General features: G+C 36.9%; 2 protein-coding genes and 2 pseudogenes across 4 annotated transcripts; all 4 read right to left on the minus strand.

The window, feature by feature from the left end:
* Positions 1 to 301: 301 nt before the first annotated feature.
* Positions 302 to 3,620, minus strand: LOC148295196 (receptor-like protein EIX2). Its single transcript, XM_088251884.1, has one exon. It carries the CDS (start codon positions 3,583 to 3,585, stop codon positions 619 to 621), a length of 2,967 nt encoding a protein of 988 aa, XP_088108010.1. The 5' UTR covers positions 3,586 to 3,620; the 3' UTR covers positions 302 to 618.
* Positions 3,621 to 5,158: 1,538 nt separating this feature from the next.
* Positions 5,159 to 5,839, minus strand: LOC148295197 (receptor-like protein 39; annotated as a pseudogene).
* A 1,549-nt stretch (positions 5,840 to 7,388) lies between these two features.
* On the minus strand, positions 7,389 to 9,714 carry LOC148295198 (receptor-like protein EIX1; annotated as a pseudogene). Its single transcript, XR_015835189.1, has 2 exons — positions 7,671 to 9,714; positions 7,389 to 7,484 (listed from the first exon to the last, which is right to left on the minus strand). The product of XR_015835189.1 is annotated as a receptor-like protein EIX1 (transcript).
* Positions 9,715 to 11,608: 1,894 nt separating this feature from the next.
* LOC110772794 (receptor-like protein EIX2) lies at positions 11,609 to 15,013 on the minus strand. Of its 2 annotated transcripts, XM_088251885.1 has the most exons (2): positions 12,043 to 14,977; positions 11,609 to 11,649 (listed from the first exon to the last, which is right to left on the minus strand). In XM_088251885.1, exons 1-2 carry the CDS (start codon positions 14,975 to 14,977, stop codon positions 11,609 to 11,611), a joined length of 2,976 nt encoding a protein of 991 aa, XP_088108011.1. The 2 variants fall into 2 exon arrangements, with proteins under 2 accessions (XP_088108011.1, XP_021832956.2); XM_021977264.2 differs by lacking the exon at positions 11,609 to 11,649 and having other exon boundaries at positions 11,980 to 15,013.
* Positions 15,014 to 15,144: the final 131 nt, after the last annotated feature.

Below are 15,144 nucleotides of genomic sequence, written 5' to 3' on the forward strand. Positions count from 1 at the left end.
TTTCACCATTCTCTGCCTTTTGCTTTATATATATAGATTAATCATTTGTTTGGGTGCACAATTTAATTTTAAAATTCATAAGTCAAAGAACGAATATTTTGGTATTCTTTTTTTGGTCGAATATTGTGGTGTTCTAACTGAAGGGGAAAAACATATCACACGGGATATGAACTTCATAAATACTCAAGCATTTTGATTTAAAAAGAACTTCTTCTACTTTCTTGTTTTAATCAAAGTTTTCTTTGCAAAGGAGCGGCTTTCACTGCAATTTCTAGTGTTGCTTTTTCTTTTTTTTTAGAGAACCTCGACGGTACGAGGGAAATTTTATTAATCATTAAAATAAAAACGGGGGTTTTAAACCTTACCCCTATTACAAACATAAAAAAGAAGACAATCTTGAATAATATCTTGTGGTTCCTCAAACCACTCTACTTTAAAATCATAAGACAGTGCACTCTGCGCAACACGGTGCGCTATCTCATTGACTTGACACCTAGCAAACAAAAAAACTAAACCCATTCTAGTTTGTAACCAGGGTTTTTATATCATCAATAATACTACCAAAATAAAAAAGGTATGTAATAGCTGGGATGACTTGCATACAATCCCCTTTGAAATTCACTCTTGGCAAACCAAGTGACGCACACATAGTGTTGCCTTATCTTTGATGTCATCAAACCATCGAAAATAAGCGTACCTCCATGACTTCTTCACAATTAATGTGCCAAAAACACCCCAAAAGCCTACGATAAAACCGAGTGCCATACTTACATAGAACCAGAACTTCTCATTTCCATCTTCATTGTCATTGTCTTTTGGATCCTTGGGAGTAGAATTGCCATCTTCGGAGCACTTGGTTGAAAGAGGAAGTCCACAAAGGAATGGGTTGCCCTCATAAATGGATGAATCAGGGAGTGCTTGGAGTTGGTTTCCCAAAGGAATTTCACCACTCAAGTTGTTATAGGACAAGTTCAAGTTAGACAAGAAGGTCAAGGATGAAAGACTTTGAGGAATCTGTCCTGACAGGTGGTTGAGTGAGAGATCAAGAGTATCGAGCTGCGACAAGTTTCCGATCTTTGATGGGATGTTTCCACTGAACTGATTCATCGACAAGTTCAAGTTGCGCAATAGAACGAGGCTGCATATTTCTTGAGGGATTTCACCTTCAAACCTATTTGATGAAAGATCAATGCTTTTTACGTACGCTAGAGAAGTGTTCAATTGGAGTTCTCTTCCTCTCATCACTGTTGTTTGTTGGTCATACTCTAGATATATATTATAAAAACTGTCATTAAAGATTCTGAGACCAGTGAGATTGTTCAAACACTTGGGGATTGTCCCGGAAAAGTTGTTGTGAGCAAGGTCTAGGATGTGAAGGTAGCCAAGATTGCACAGCTGTTGTGGGATATGTCCACTTAAAAAATTGGATCTCAGCCTTAGGGTTGACACCGAGAAAGCAGTTGATCCTATCCATGGAGGTATTTGACCAGTGAATCTATTATCCCCAAGATCAATGTTCCTCAAAGAAGTGCAGGTTTGCAAGGAAAACGGAATTTCACCCTCGAAATTGTTGTTGTTCATCTTCAACATGAAAAGAGTACCTGAGGCACCCATTGAACTGGGAAGATTGCCTGAGAGACTATTGTATGCAACATCTACAACCATTATATCAGGCAACAGGCTCCATGCTTTTGGAAATTCTCCTGATAGATTGTTGTTTCTCAGAGAAAGAGTATACAAGTGTTTCATGTTGCAAATGGAAGGTGGAATGGTGCCATGCAAATGATTTTCAGCAAGATAAAGGAATTCCAATTTTGGAAACTTTTGGTCAAAATTCAATGGAATGGTGCCAGAAAATGAATTAGTTTCAAGCTTAAACTCAACCACATTGTCACCAGACCAAAGTGGAATTGGTCCATCAAATTGGTTATGACTCAAATCCAAAAGTAGTGCATTTGGGAATTTCAATTGCAAGGGAAGCTTTCCATGGATTTGGTTGGCAGACAAATCCAAATACTCAACTTGGGAAGATAATTTCATGAACCAATCCTCGGGTATAGAATCTGAGATTCCAGCGGTAGAAAGTTTGACAAAGACAAGTTCAGTTTGAGATTGAAGCCATGCTCCAAAGGCAGGACCTACTTTACAGTTCCCAATGTTAATTTTGTGCAGCTTGAAAGGAGGAACCCACTCATAAGACACATTGAAAATGAGAGGAATAGGTAGAGTAGGGTATGGGGTGTCTTTGCCTATAGAAAAATATTTCAATCTTGTGAGATTTGTGAAATGGGCTTCTGTTAAAAACCCTTCCCATGGGTTAAAAGATAGATCTAGGTGAACAAGCTCGGAGAGTTGCCCCAAACTTTTAGGAATGGACCCACTCATATCATTATTGTAGAGGTTAAGATACTTCAAGTTGTGTAGCATCCCTACTGAGGTAGGCAATTGGCTTTTCAGCTTATTAGAAGACAAATCTAATGACTCTAATTCACTATTGGGACAACTTGATAAACCACCCAAAAGCTCTTGAATCCCCCCTTCAAATTGGTTATTTGCAAGATTCAATGTCTTTAGATTGCAAAAGTTCCCAAAACTTTTGGGAATTTGACCTTCAAGATCATTAAAAGACAAATCAAGAGCTTCTAGTGATTTGAGGCTTTGAAATTCACTGGGAACTGGACCACCCAAAAAATTACCGCTTAGATCAAGTTTTCTGAGGCTAGTAAGATAAAAAAACCATTCAGGAAGTGGAAACTTCAAATCATTATATGACATGTCAAGGAACAAAAGTGATGTGAAGTCAACATTTCCTAGTGAGATTGGAAGGCTTTTAATATGACATGTGGGTAGGTGCAACTCTAGTAGGGAAGGAAACTTGTTAAAAGCAATTACCAAACTTACCCCTGTGTTGATGAGGTCCACTCCTTCAAGACTGAGGTATTTTAGGGAAGGGAGATTGGAAAGCCATTTCAAGTTGTTGGAAGGTAATTCAAGTAAAGAGTAGCCAGACTCTTCACTTAGGTCAAGATAGTTCAAGTTTGATAGGTTACCAAGATGAGCTGGAATCTCTCCTCCAAATGAAGCATGTGAGATATTGAGATACCTCAAACTTTTGAGCTGACCAAAGAATGTGGGAATGGGAATCCCTTGAAAATCATTCCTGCTTAGATCTAGGTAACTCAAATGTTTCAAGCTAAGCAAAGAAGGATTTATCTTACCACCCAAAGAAGAGTTCTCCATCTCATCCCACTCTCCATCGAAAACAGAAAGTGTGTATGTGTACGTATTTTGGAGATCAATCTTTTCAACATGACCTGTGATCTTTTTCCATGAAATGCCTTTCCATTGACAGCAAGCTTGACCAACCCAAGAAGAAAGCCTCCCAGAAGGATCAATGAGATCTTGTTTGAAGGCGAGGAGAGCACGTCTCTCCTCATCGATGCATGGTTTCGAACTTGAAAGTGCATCACCAAAATGGAGTTTACTAGTGTGTGGATATGAGGAGGCCAAAAAGAAGATGAGGAAATAATGAGCAATGCTGAGGTGATATGTAGGACGGAATAAGAAATTTGTAAAGCTAGCCATTATGGTAAGTTTTCTTTGCTTTTGTGCGGAGTTGGCTTCTGAGCAGAATAATTGAATTTATAGGAGGTAAAGGAGAGTGCAGAATAATTGAATAATTGAAATCATGGCGTAAAGATAAGATTATTTCGTATCTTCAACCATGTGTACTAGATTGACTAATACGCATAAATATCTAATGACCAGGTCCAGGACTCAAGTCAATCATAGCTAATTGTAAATGGAAAGACTGTTGGTAATCAATAAAAAATGTGTAAGGAGTGGCCGACACTCTTTTCAAATTAAACTTTTTAACAATTTAATTAATGCAGAATTTGACATTTCTTTTTCTTTTAAATCAAACAATAATAATTAATTAATGTCATTGGGAATAATCAATACCATATCTTTTTTTTAAAAATAATTTTGTTCAATAATACCAATGGTAATATTTAAATAATGTGCTTTCAACCAAGTCAAGAATTAACAGTAATAAAAAAAATTGTCCAACTAAGGAAAAAAAATAGCAATATTTCATTTATTACTAAAAGAAGAGTTTAAATAAAATATTATTACCAAAAGATAATTATATTTCTCTGTTTTTGTTTTTGTTTTTGTTTAATGTGCAATCTGAATTTAAAAAAAAAAGGAGAAATACAAAAGAAGAGTTTTAATCAAATAATATAACCAAAAGTCCCCCACGCGAAGGAATATGTATTTGTTTATCTTCATACGTATAAAAAAAACACAATATTTGTTCAATATGAATATAAAAAAACACAAAAGAGGAATTAATTAAATAAAATATTAAATTGGTATCAAAAGTCCCCACGTAATAAAGTTGTTGAAGCTACCCAATGTAGGAGACTTTATTTCTTATTAGCTCTCGGATTTCAATATGGTTTTGTCATTGCGTGGCGGATTTGTATTGTAGGTTTGGGTAGGCGTGCTTTTGGTTGCTGAATCAAGGATTTTAATCACTTTATGGGTTGTGCATGATTTTATCTAAATCAATTCAACTTGTTGTGTTTGGTTACTAAAGAAGATTTACCTATCTTTGGCATCATAGTGGCTTTGTACTTGTTTATGTTCCTCTTATCAATAAAATAGTATCACTCTTTATAATATATATATATATTAGTAATCAATATAAAATGATATTATGAAGTGGGCCAAAACGAGTAGTTAGGGTTGTATTAACTTATCAACCGATTCGAGCTTCTATTCAAATTATTTTTTAAAATTTTCTGCATCAAATGCTGCATCATGATTAATCATATGAACTGCAACAGTAATTTTTCTTTTTCTTTTTCCAATCAATATTTTCTTTGCAAACGAGCCAACTTCAGTTGAATTGCCAATGCAACCTTATTTTTGATGTCATCAAAGAATCGAAATAGGCATACCTACATGACTCCTTTACAAGTAATGTGCCACAAACACCCCAAAAGCACCGATAAAGCACAACACCATGCTGACATAAATCACAGCTTATCATTTCCATCTGCATTAGTGCCTTTTGCATTGTAGCAGTTAAAGTTTCATCCCCACACGGCACTTAGTTGAAAGAGGCTCTCCGCACAGTAACCAGTTGCCGTCATAAATGGACAAAAGGAATTCTACCAGACAAGATCAAGTGGGACAAGGAGGTTAAAGAAAAAACACTTCGAGGAATTTTTCGAAAAAGGCGATTGGGTGAGAGATCCAGAGTTTCCAGCCTTTTTCGAAAGTTCTTTGAAGGAATGTTTCCACTTATTTGACAAGTTCAGGATACTCAATGCAATGAGGCTTGTTATTTCTTCTGGGATTTCACTTTCCAAATTATTTGATGAAAGATCAATGCTTTTCACCCAGAATAGGGTCTTGTTATATGCTAGTTCTCTTCCTTTTGACTTCAATTAATGTGGTTTGTCCAAAATAGATTTCATAGTAACCCACATTCGAAATACCATAAACCAAAGAAGTCATATTTTTCAAACACTTGGGAATGGTCCTGAAAAGTTGTTGTGACTAAGGTCTAGGATGTCAAGCAAGGGAAGATTGCACAACTGAGGACATGCCAACTTAGAAAGTTGGATCGTAGTCGTAGGAAAAACTATTGATGTTGGCTCACTATTGTATTAATAATTGACACAAATTAATGTGCTAATCATCCAATTAAAAATACCTGCAAGTGCACGAATCCATTGGGGTATAGATTTTGTAAATACGGGGTCAATATCCCACGAAGAATTGTCGGCTTATTAAATGTTCCAAATTGAGTACGTAAAGAATACATATTTAACACACCACAAATGTAAAATACAAATTGGAAACTAAAAATAAGTAAAGAAAGGTAAAAGAAATGAAACAAAACAAGAAACCAAAGATAAATACAAACAGCAATATCTATCACCCTTTTATCACCACTGTATCACCTGTTTATCACCATTTGAACAGATTTGTTTCTCTGTTTTTCAGCTTCGACCTCCGTTCAGTGTTTGGCTTATAACTTTTCAACTGTTTGTCCAAATTTCACGTTTTTTATATGGTTGGATTCAGTACAGAAAAATAAAGAACTCTACATGAACTAAATGTTAAAAACAGTTACGAAAATAAGCAGAATTCAGTGACGAAAATACACAACGTTTCAAACAACACAAACGTACAACAAATTTTTTTTGGGGGGGGGGGGGGTGGTTGTTTTGATTTGAGTGACCTAATTCTAATGCTTGAAAGTAATCGAACTCTAATTTTAACAAGAATGACAGATATGAAAATCAAAGTGTGAAATTGATATGTAACAGACACTAGGGTTTCGGAATCCACCCTAAACAATCTTACCAATGTTCATGGACACTCAAGTGAGATGAACTCTAAATGTGTTGATGAAGTTGTTCGCAATCCAGACCGGGTCTAGTGGCTCAAGATGCATTGATTCTCTCTAATATAAGTAGAGTGCAAGACTAGTGCTACAATACTTGTGCCTTCCCTATAATCAATCTAGGTGTGCTTAGTACTTCGATTTGATTACAAGAAAAACCCATTAAGTTCAAAGAGAATATGAACATCACAAGAACCCTAATAGTATGATGTTTACATTAGGCATTCAAGAAACCAATTCACATGGATGATTCTTACTTCATTCATTTGTTTCTTAGGAAAACATGAGGATACACAAAATCCCAACAACCACAAGAAGCATGCTTTTAAAGGTGATCAATCAAAGAAAAACATACATTAAGGATAGATTAATTTAGTGAATGTGAATTCATCAACAATATCTAGGAATTCATACACTCAAGCATCAAAACAATAGAGTATTCATGTTTAGGGCTTCAACCTAAGCCCTAGCTATGGAGTTTAGTTCCTCATACTTATTTCAAACACAAATTCAAAACAAAACTAAAAAGAGTTTACAGATTTTGTGAAAGTGATGGAAGCTCAAGGTCTTTAATGGTGGAAATCTTCTTCACTTCTTGCTTGGCTGCACTTTGTCTTCCTCCTCTAGCTCTCTAACTCAAAAACATGCCCTCAAAATCTCTGCCAAATTGAATTGTCCGTTGAATGAGTCATGCACATCTCCTTTGCTCTCCTCTCTCTCCTCCTTTCCAACTCACCCATCAATTATTAAACTCATTCTTTTTTTATGTCATGATGGGATTTTTGGGTTTTGTCTTCACAAAGATGCTTCTTGTCTCAGAAAATTGCACTCCATCAAAGTAATTTCTTGTTACCAAAAGGTATGGTAACAAGAAAAATCAAGATGATATCATGGAGGTAAAAACTTACCCAAGACAAATCTCTAGAGCTGTGGTAACATGCTGGATCAGTTGGATAGGCTATACGATATGTTGTAGTCATCATCCATTGGAACAAGTTTCATGAAGATCTTCATCTCATTCGAGCACCGGAGCATGTTGATCCAATGCCAAGAAGTTGGCCTACGAAAATAAACAAAAACAGAATTTATAACCAATAATGCATTTTTAGCTCATTTTCATTCTAACCAAGGTAAAGTCTAAGAAAACACAAAAAGGAAGTAAAAATCTATAAAATTTCAAGAACTAAATCAAAATATTGGGTGAATAACATGATAAATCATGTGTAAAAATGAACATAATACTCACCTAATGGGTGCAGAAGGAATGAAGGAAAGAATCAATCAAAGGGATGCAGACCAAGTGCCTGGGCTCTAGCACTCATGCGATCGTTGGAGGCGCTCGAGCGGCAGAGAGGTGGAATTCACACAAACCCATGTGCTCAATCGGACTTGAGGAGCTCTCGAGCGGTAGACGCGTGACCTGGCTAATCCTTAGTATTTTAGGATGGTTTTTTTCCTCAGGTTTTGAGGAGGTTTAGGTTTCCTATTCCTTGTATGATTGTACGAAAGTCCTATAAACTATAAACATGCAATTTAGCGTTAGGGTTTTCATAAGAGAGAAAACAAGGGCATCAAATTGGGTTTGAGCAAAGGTGAGAGAAAGAGAGCTAGGGTTTGGAGAGATAAGGGTGTTCTTTATTGTAACCAAAGTTGTTCTTATTAGCCATAACTCTATGGTTGATCAAAATGATCATCACACCCATAAAAAACCAGAAAATGGTTAACACACCCATGCTATGACATCTGCTGTGCTCCAACGGCCACAAAGGCATATTCAACACAAGGACAAGCATATTCCTTGTTCTTATCCGCTAAGTCATCCTCAGGGATCCTTGTCCTAGGGTTTTCTGTATAGTCTCTTGTGTATATATATGTACACCTTTTACCACAATTATAAATGTCAAGAGCAGCAGTCTTTTATTGTCTCATACACCACTGAAAGAATTCAAGTGCATTGAAAGATAAATCAAGATGTTCCAATGATTTGAGCCTCCCAAGTTCAAGGGGAAAGGCACCACTGAAAGAATTCCCCCTTAGATCAAATTTTCTGAGGTTAGCTAGATTCAAAAACCATTTAGGAAATGGAAACTTCAAATCATTATATGACATGTAAAGTGATTTGAGGCTAATATTTCCTAGGGAGAGAGTGGAAGGCTTTCAATTTGGCATGTTGGTAAGTGTACCTCCAGTAGGGAAGGAAGCATGTTAACAACATGTAGCCAACTTTCCCCTGTTTTGTTGAGGTCCAGCCTTCAAGATTGAGGTATTTTAGGGAAGAGAGATTGGAAACAATTGAAGTTGTTGAAGTTCAAGTAAGTAGAGAGTAGTCAGACTCTTCACTGAGGTCAAGATAGTTTAAGTTTGAGAGGTTTCCAAGCTGAGGTGGAATCTCTCCTCCAAATGAAGCATAGGAGAGATTGAGATAACTCAAACTTTTAAGCTGACCAAAGAATTTGGGAATGGGAATCCCGTGAAAATCATTCCGGCTTAGGTCTAGGTAATTCAAATGTTTCAGGCTAAGCAAAGAAGGATTTATCTTACCCTCCAAAGAAGAGTGCTCCATCTCATCCCACTCTACATAAAAAGCAGATAGCGTATACTATACGTTTCATCATTTCGACATAACCTGTTTTGTTGTTGCATGAAACTCCTTTCCATTGACAGCAATGTTGACCAGCCCAAGAAGAAAGCCTCCCAGAAGGATCAGTAAGATCTTGTTTAAAGGCGAGAAGAACACGTCTCTCTTCGTCGATGCATGGTTTCACACTTGGAAGTGCATCACCAAAGCAGAGTTTACTAGTGTGTAGGTATGAAGAGGCGAAAAAGAAAAGGAGGAAATAGTGAGCAATGTTGAGGTGAAAGTTAGAGCTGAATGAGTGTGCAAAGCTATACATTTTCATACAAAATTTTCTTTGGTGTGGTGCAGATGGCAACTGAGCAGAAAACTAAACTTATAGGAGGTCATGAAAGTGTAAAATGAATAACTAAATCATTGCCATCTGTTGATTATTGGCTCAAAAGCAAGGTTGCTTTCGGCTACTTTTGCACCCATGTGCAATGTTTCTTTCTGTCAAAAGTGAAATACAGTAGCTGGTTGAGTGATATTGGCAGACAAAATGAAATGGGAAGCATTAATTGGACAGCTGCATGTGGGAGACAATCTTTCATGGCTGGCCTTTGGCCGTTGGTTTCTTTGAAGAGCCAATCTCCTTTGGCTATAAAAGGGAAGCAGCCAGCATTCGTAAAGAGAGAGAAGAGCTGCAGAGAAGTTGGCAGCAGAGAAAGTGAGAAAGGAAAAATGAAGAGTTGGGCAGCAAAACAATTGTTGCTGTCGTTTGTTATTTTTCTTTTACTCTAAATTGTACTCAATTTGTATTCCCTTTATATTCTTGAGTGTGTGAGTTTGGGTATATTTGGGGCTTGGGTTTCTGAGTGTTAAATACTATTGTATTCTCTCATTTGATTATAGTGGATTACTCTGTTGTCTCCAAACTGGATGTAAGCATTGCCGAATCAGTATATAAATCTTGGTGTTCTTGTTGGTGTTGTTTTGTGTTCCTTACTTTATCTCTTGCCAGTTTTGGTTTATTTTCACTCACACTTTGTTGACATTTTCGCACAACACCGTCCAGATTCCAAGTATTCAACCCATTTTACAAGTTGGCTAGATTGGCAAGTAGGCATAAACAAAACTAACAAAACCCTGTGAGGAAGATTCACCAAGGAACAAAAGGGAGTTCAAGTTGGTCTCTTTCCTCTGCGTTTTCCTCTTTCGTGTTCCGATGTTGATTATTTTAACAAAATTGTTGACTATGTGCCCTTCGCCTGATCACCAAACACACTGCATTCTTCACATGTTACAACTTGTGTTCTTGGTGGAAAATTTACGAAAAGATTTAAAAGAGAGAAAAAAAGAAGGCAAAGTTAGCATCTTCAGTGATTTATTTAATAGCCTGCAACTACATTGCAAATTAGTGGAATCACCATAGACCGACGTCGCCATGTTAGTCAAACACTTGGATTCTCAGAAAGGTGCAACTTTTCCACTTTGAGGACAAAAGTAATGATATTAAATCAAAGGGTATTGACCCCGAAAGTAAATCAAGAGATAAGGGTTGAAGCACTAGTGGACCACAATGAGGGTGGGCCCTCAAAGGGTTTGGGGAAACACTGGTCTCCTCCACTGTCTCAGAGACTAATCTGCGGATGCATGATGGTTTTGACTTGGGGGTCATAGTTTGATAGGAGATGAACCATTTAGATGGAAGGCATGCTCTAATACAGTATGGTACTGCAATTGTACCAAAGTATGGTGAAGCATAGTTTGATAGGAGATGAACCATTTAGATGTTTCATGTTGTTAAATTTGTTTATTCTAAGTCTTAGAATTCTTTTAAATTTGTTGTTTTTTTTATATATTTCAATTTTGGCCATTGTTGAGACTAGAAAATGGTTTATTTATTTATTATATGCAATTGTATTTTTGACGTCCTAAGTTAAATTGAAATGATAAAATAAAATGTCAATAGACAGGAAAATAAAAATGCTCAGGTTTATGGGGATTGAATAATAAAAATGCTGAGGTTATGAACACACAAAAAGGAAGTTGATTTTCTCATTCCTCTTTTATCCACTTACACTTCCTTTGTTAGAAATTATATTTTTTCACTCCTCTTTTGTCTGCTTACACTCCCTTTTTTGTTATAGTAAAAAGTATTTTAAAAAACAAAAGGGAGTATAAGTGGATAAAAAAGGAGTGGGAAAATCATCACAAAAAATGCTCAGGTTTACGGGTAGAAACCAACCAGCAAATATCAAAGAAAACAATAGGGTAATCCCCCGTGGGAACAAATTCAATATTCTGGCTTTGTGAAAAGTCTCTCGATAAATCTCCTAAAGAATCACAATTGAAAGAAGAAAAAATATATTTCAATTTGTCAATAATCTTTGTAAAAAGTAAATTCAATTTGTCAAATAAAAAAAACTTTTAAAATACGTGTTGAGAAACATACAATTTTAAAAAAATTGTAGGGGTGCACAATTTAATTTTAAAATTCATAAGTCAAAGAACGAATATTTTGGTGTTCTAACCGAAGGGGAAAAACATATCACACGGGATATGAACTTCATAAATACTCAAGCATTTTGATTTAAAAAGAACTTCTTCGACTTTCCTGTTTCTAATCAAAGTTTCCTTTGCAAAGGAGTGGCTTTCACTGCAATTGCTAGTGTTGCTTTTTTTTTTATTTTTTTAAAAGAACCTCGACGGTACGAGGGGAACTTTATTAATAATCAAAATAAAAACGGGGGCTTAAAAACCTTACCCCTATTACAAGCATCAAAGAGAAGACAATCTTGAATAATATCTCGTGGTTCCTCAAACCACTCTACTTTAGACTCATAAGACAGTGCACCCCGCGCAACACGGTGCGCTACATCATTGGCTTGACACCTAGCAAACAAAAAAACTAAACCCATTCCGGTTTGTAACCAGGGTTTTTATATCTTTAATAATACTACCAAAATAGAAATGGTCTTCATTTGTCCATGCAATATCTGAGATGACTTGCATACAATCCCCTTTGAAAATCACTCTTGGCAAACCAAGCGACACACACATAGCGTTGCCTTATCTTTGATGTCATCAAACCATCGAAAATAAGCGTACCTCCATGACTTCTTCACAATTAATGTGCCAAAAATACACCAAAAGCCTACGATAAACCCGAGTGCCATACTCACATAGAACCAGAACTTCTCATTTCCATCTTCATTGTCATTGCCTTTTGGATCCTTGGGAGTAGAATTGCCATCTTCAAAGCACTTGGAAGCAAGAGGAAATCCACAAAGGAATGGGTTGCCCTCATAAATGGTTGAGTCAGGGAGTGCTTGGAGTTGGTTTCCCAAAGGAATTTCACCACTCAAGTTGTTATAGGACAAGTTCAAGTTAGACAAGAAGGTCAAGGATGAAAGACTTTGAGGAATCTGTCCTGAAAGGTGGTTGAGTGAGAGATCAAGAGTATCGAGCTGCAACAAGTTTCCGATCTTTGATGGGATGTTTCCACTGAACTGATTCATCGACAAGTTCAAGTTGCGCAATAGAACGAGGCTGCATATTTCTTGAGGAATTTCACCTTCAAACCTATTTGATGAAAGATCAATGTTTTTTACAAACGCTAGAGAAGTGTTCAATTGGAGTTCTCTTCCTCTCATCACTGTTGTTTGTTGGTCATACCCTAGATATATATTATAAAAACTATTATTAAAGATTCTAAGACCAGTTAGATTGTTCAAACACTTGGGGATTGTTCCGGAAAAGCTGTTGTGAGAAAGGTCTAGGATGTGAAGGTAGCCAAGATTGCACAACTGTTGTGGGATATGTCCACTTAAAAAATTGGATCTCAGCCTTAGGGTTGACACCAAGAAAGCAGTTGATCCTATCCATGGAGGTATTTCACCAGTGAATCTATTATTCCCGAGATCAATGTTCCTCAAAGAAGTGCAGGTTTGCAAGGAAAAAGGAATTTCACCCTCAAAATTGTTGTTGTTCATCTTCAACATGAAAAGAGAACCTGAGTCACCCATTGAAGTGGGAAGATTTCCTGAGAGATTATTGTATGCAACATCTACAATCATTATATCAGGCAACAGGCTCCACGCTTTTGGAAATTCTCCTGATAGCTTGTTGTTTCTCAGAGAAAGGGTATACAAGTGTTTCATGTGGCAAATGGAAGGTGGAATGGTGCCATGCAAATGATTTTCAGCAAGAAGAAGTAATTCCAATTTTGGAAACTTTTGGTCAAAATTCAATGGAATGGTGCCAGAAAATGAATTAGTTGCAAGCTTAAACCCAACCACATTGTCACCAGACCAAAGTGGAATTGGTCCATCAAATTGGTTATGGCTCAAATCCAAAAACAGTGCATTTGGGAGTTTCAATTGCAAGGGAAGCTTTCCATGGATTTGGTTGGAAGACAAATCCAAATACTCAACTTGGGAAGATAGTTTCATGAACCAATCGTCGGATATAGAATCTGAGATTCCAGTAGTAGAAAGTTTGACAAAGACAAGTTCAGTTTGAGATTGAAGCCATGCCCCGAAGGCAGGACCTACTTTACAGTTCCCAATGTCAATTTTGTGCAGCTTGAAAGGAGGAACCCACTCATAAGACACATTGAAAATGAGAGGAATAGGTAGAGTAGGGTATGGGGTGTCTTTGCCTAATGCAAAGTATTTCAATCTTGTGAGATTTGTGAAATGGGCTTCTGTTAAAAACCCTTCCCATGAGTTAAAAGATAGATCTAGGTGAACAATCTCGGAGAGTTGCCCCAAACTTTTAGGAATGGACCCACTCATATCATTATTGTAGAGGTTAAGAAACTTCAAGTTGTATAGCATCCCTACTGAGGCAGGCAATTGGCTTTTCAGCTTATTAGAAGACAAATCTAGTGACTCTAATTCACTATTGGGACAACTTGATAAACCACCCAAAAGCTCTTGAATCCCCCCTTCGAATTGGTTATTTGCAAGATTCAATGTCTTTAGATTGCAAAAGTTCCCAAATTTTTTGGGAATTTGACCTGAAAGATCATTAAAAGACAAATCAAGAGCTTCTAGTGATTTGAGGCTTTGAAATTCACTAGGAACTGGACCACCCAAAAAATTTCCGCTTAAATCAAGTTTTCTGAGGCTAGTCAGATAAAAAAACCATTCAGGAAGTGGAAACTTCAAATCATTATATGACATGTCAAGGATCAAAAGTGATGTGAAGTTAACATTTCCTAGTGAGATTGGAAGGCTTTTAATTTGGCATGCGGGTAGGTGCAACTCTAGTAGGGAAGGAAACTTGTTAAAAGCAATTACCAAACTTACCCCAGTGTTGCTGAGGTCCACTCCTTCAAGATTGAGGTATTTTAGGGAAGAGAGATTGGAAAGCCATTTCAAGTTGTTTTGAGGTAGTTCAAGTAAAGAGTAGTCAGACTCTTCACTTAGGTCAAGATAGTTCAAGTTTGATAGATTACCAAGATGAGCTGGAATCTCTCCTCCAAATGAAGCATGTGAGATATTGAGATACCTCAAACTTTTGAGTTGACCAAAGAATGTGGGAATGGGAATCCCTTGAAAATCATTCCTGCTTAGATCTAGGTAGCTCAAATGTTTCAAGCTAAGCAAAGAATGATTTATCTCACCACCCAAAGAAGAGTTCTCCGTCTCATCCCACTCTCCATCGAAAACAGAAAGTGTGTATGTGTATGTATTTTGGAGATCAATCTTTTCAACATGACCTGTGATGTTGTTGCATGAAATGCCTTTCCATTGACAGCAAGCTTGACCAACCCAAGAAGAAAGCCTCCCAGAATGATCAGTTAGATCTTGTTTGAAGGCGAGGAGAGCACGTCTCTCCACGTCGATGCATGGTTTCGAATTTGGAAGTGCATCACCAAAATGAAGTTTACTAGTGTGTGGATATGAGGAGGCCAAAAAGAAGAGGAAATAATGAGCAATGCTGAGGTGATATGTAGGACGGAATAAGTAATTTGTAAAGCTAGCCATTATGGTGTAAAGTTTTCTTTGCTTTGGTGGAGTTGGCTTCTGAGCAGAATAATTGAATTTATAGGAGGGAAAGGAGAGTGCAGAGAACTATTGATATCATGGCGTCCAGATAAGATTTCATATCTTCAACCATGTGTACTAGATTGACTAATACGCATAAATAAGAT

Source organism: Prunus avium, chromosome 4, assembly GCF_965620075.1.
Source record: "Prunus avium chromosome 4, drPruAviu1.hap1.1, whole genome shotgun sequence".
Lineage (NCBI taxonomy): Eukaryota > Viridiplantae > Streptophyta > Magnoliopsida > Rosales > Rosaceae > Prunus > Prunus avium.

Excerpts from the sequence above, each read along its gene's own strand:
- LOC148295196 (XM_088251884.1), bottom strand. The coding sequence starts at position 3,585 with ATGGCTAGCTTTACAAATTTCTTATTCCGTCCTACATATCACCTCAGC.
- LOC110772794 (XM_088251885.1), bottom strand. The coding sequence starts at position 14,977 with ATGGCTAGCTTTACAAATTACTTATTCCGTCCTACATATCACCTCAGC. Across the intron at positions 11,650-12,042 it reads CAAAGATAAGGCAACGCTAT|CAATTGCAGTGAAAGCCACT; the intron begins GTGTGTGTCGCT and ends AAGCAACACTAG.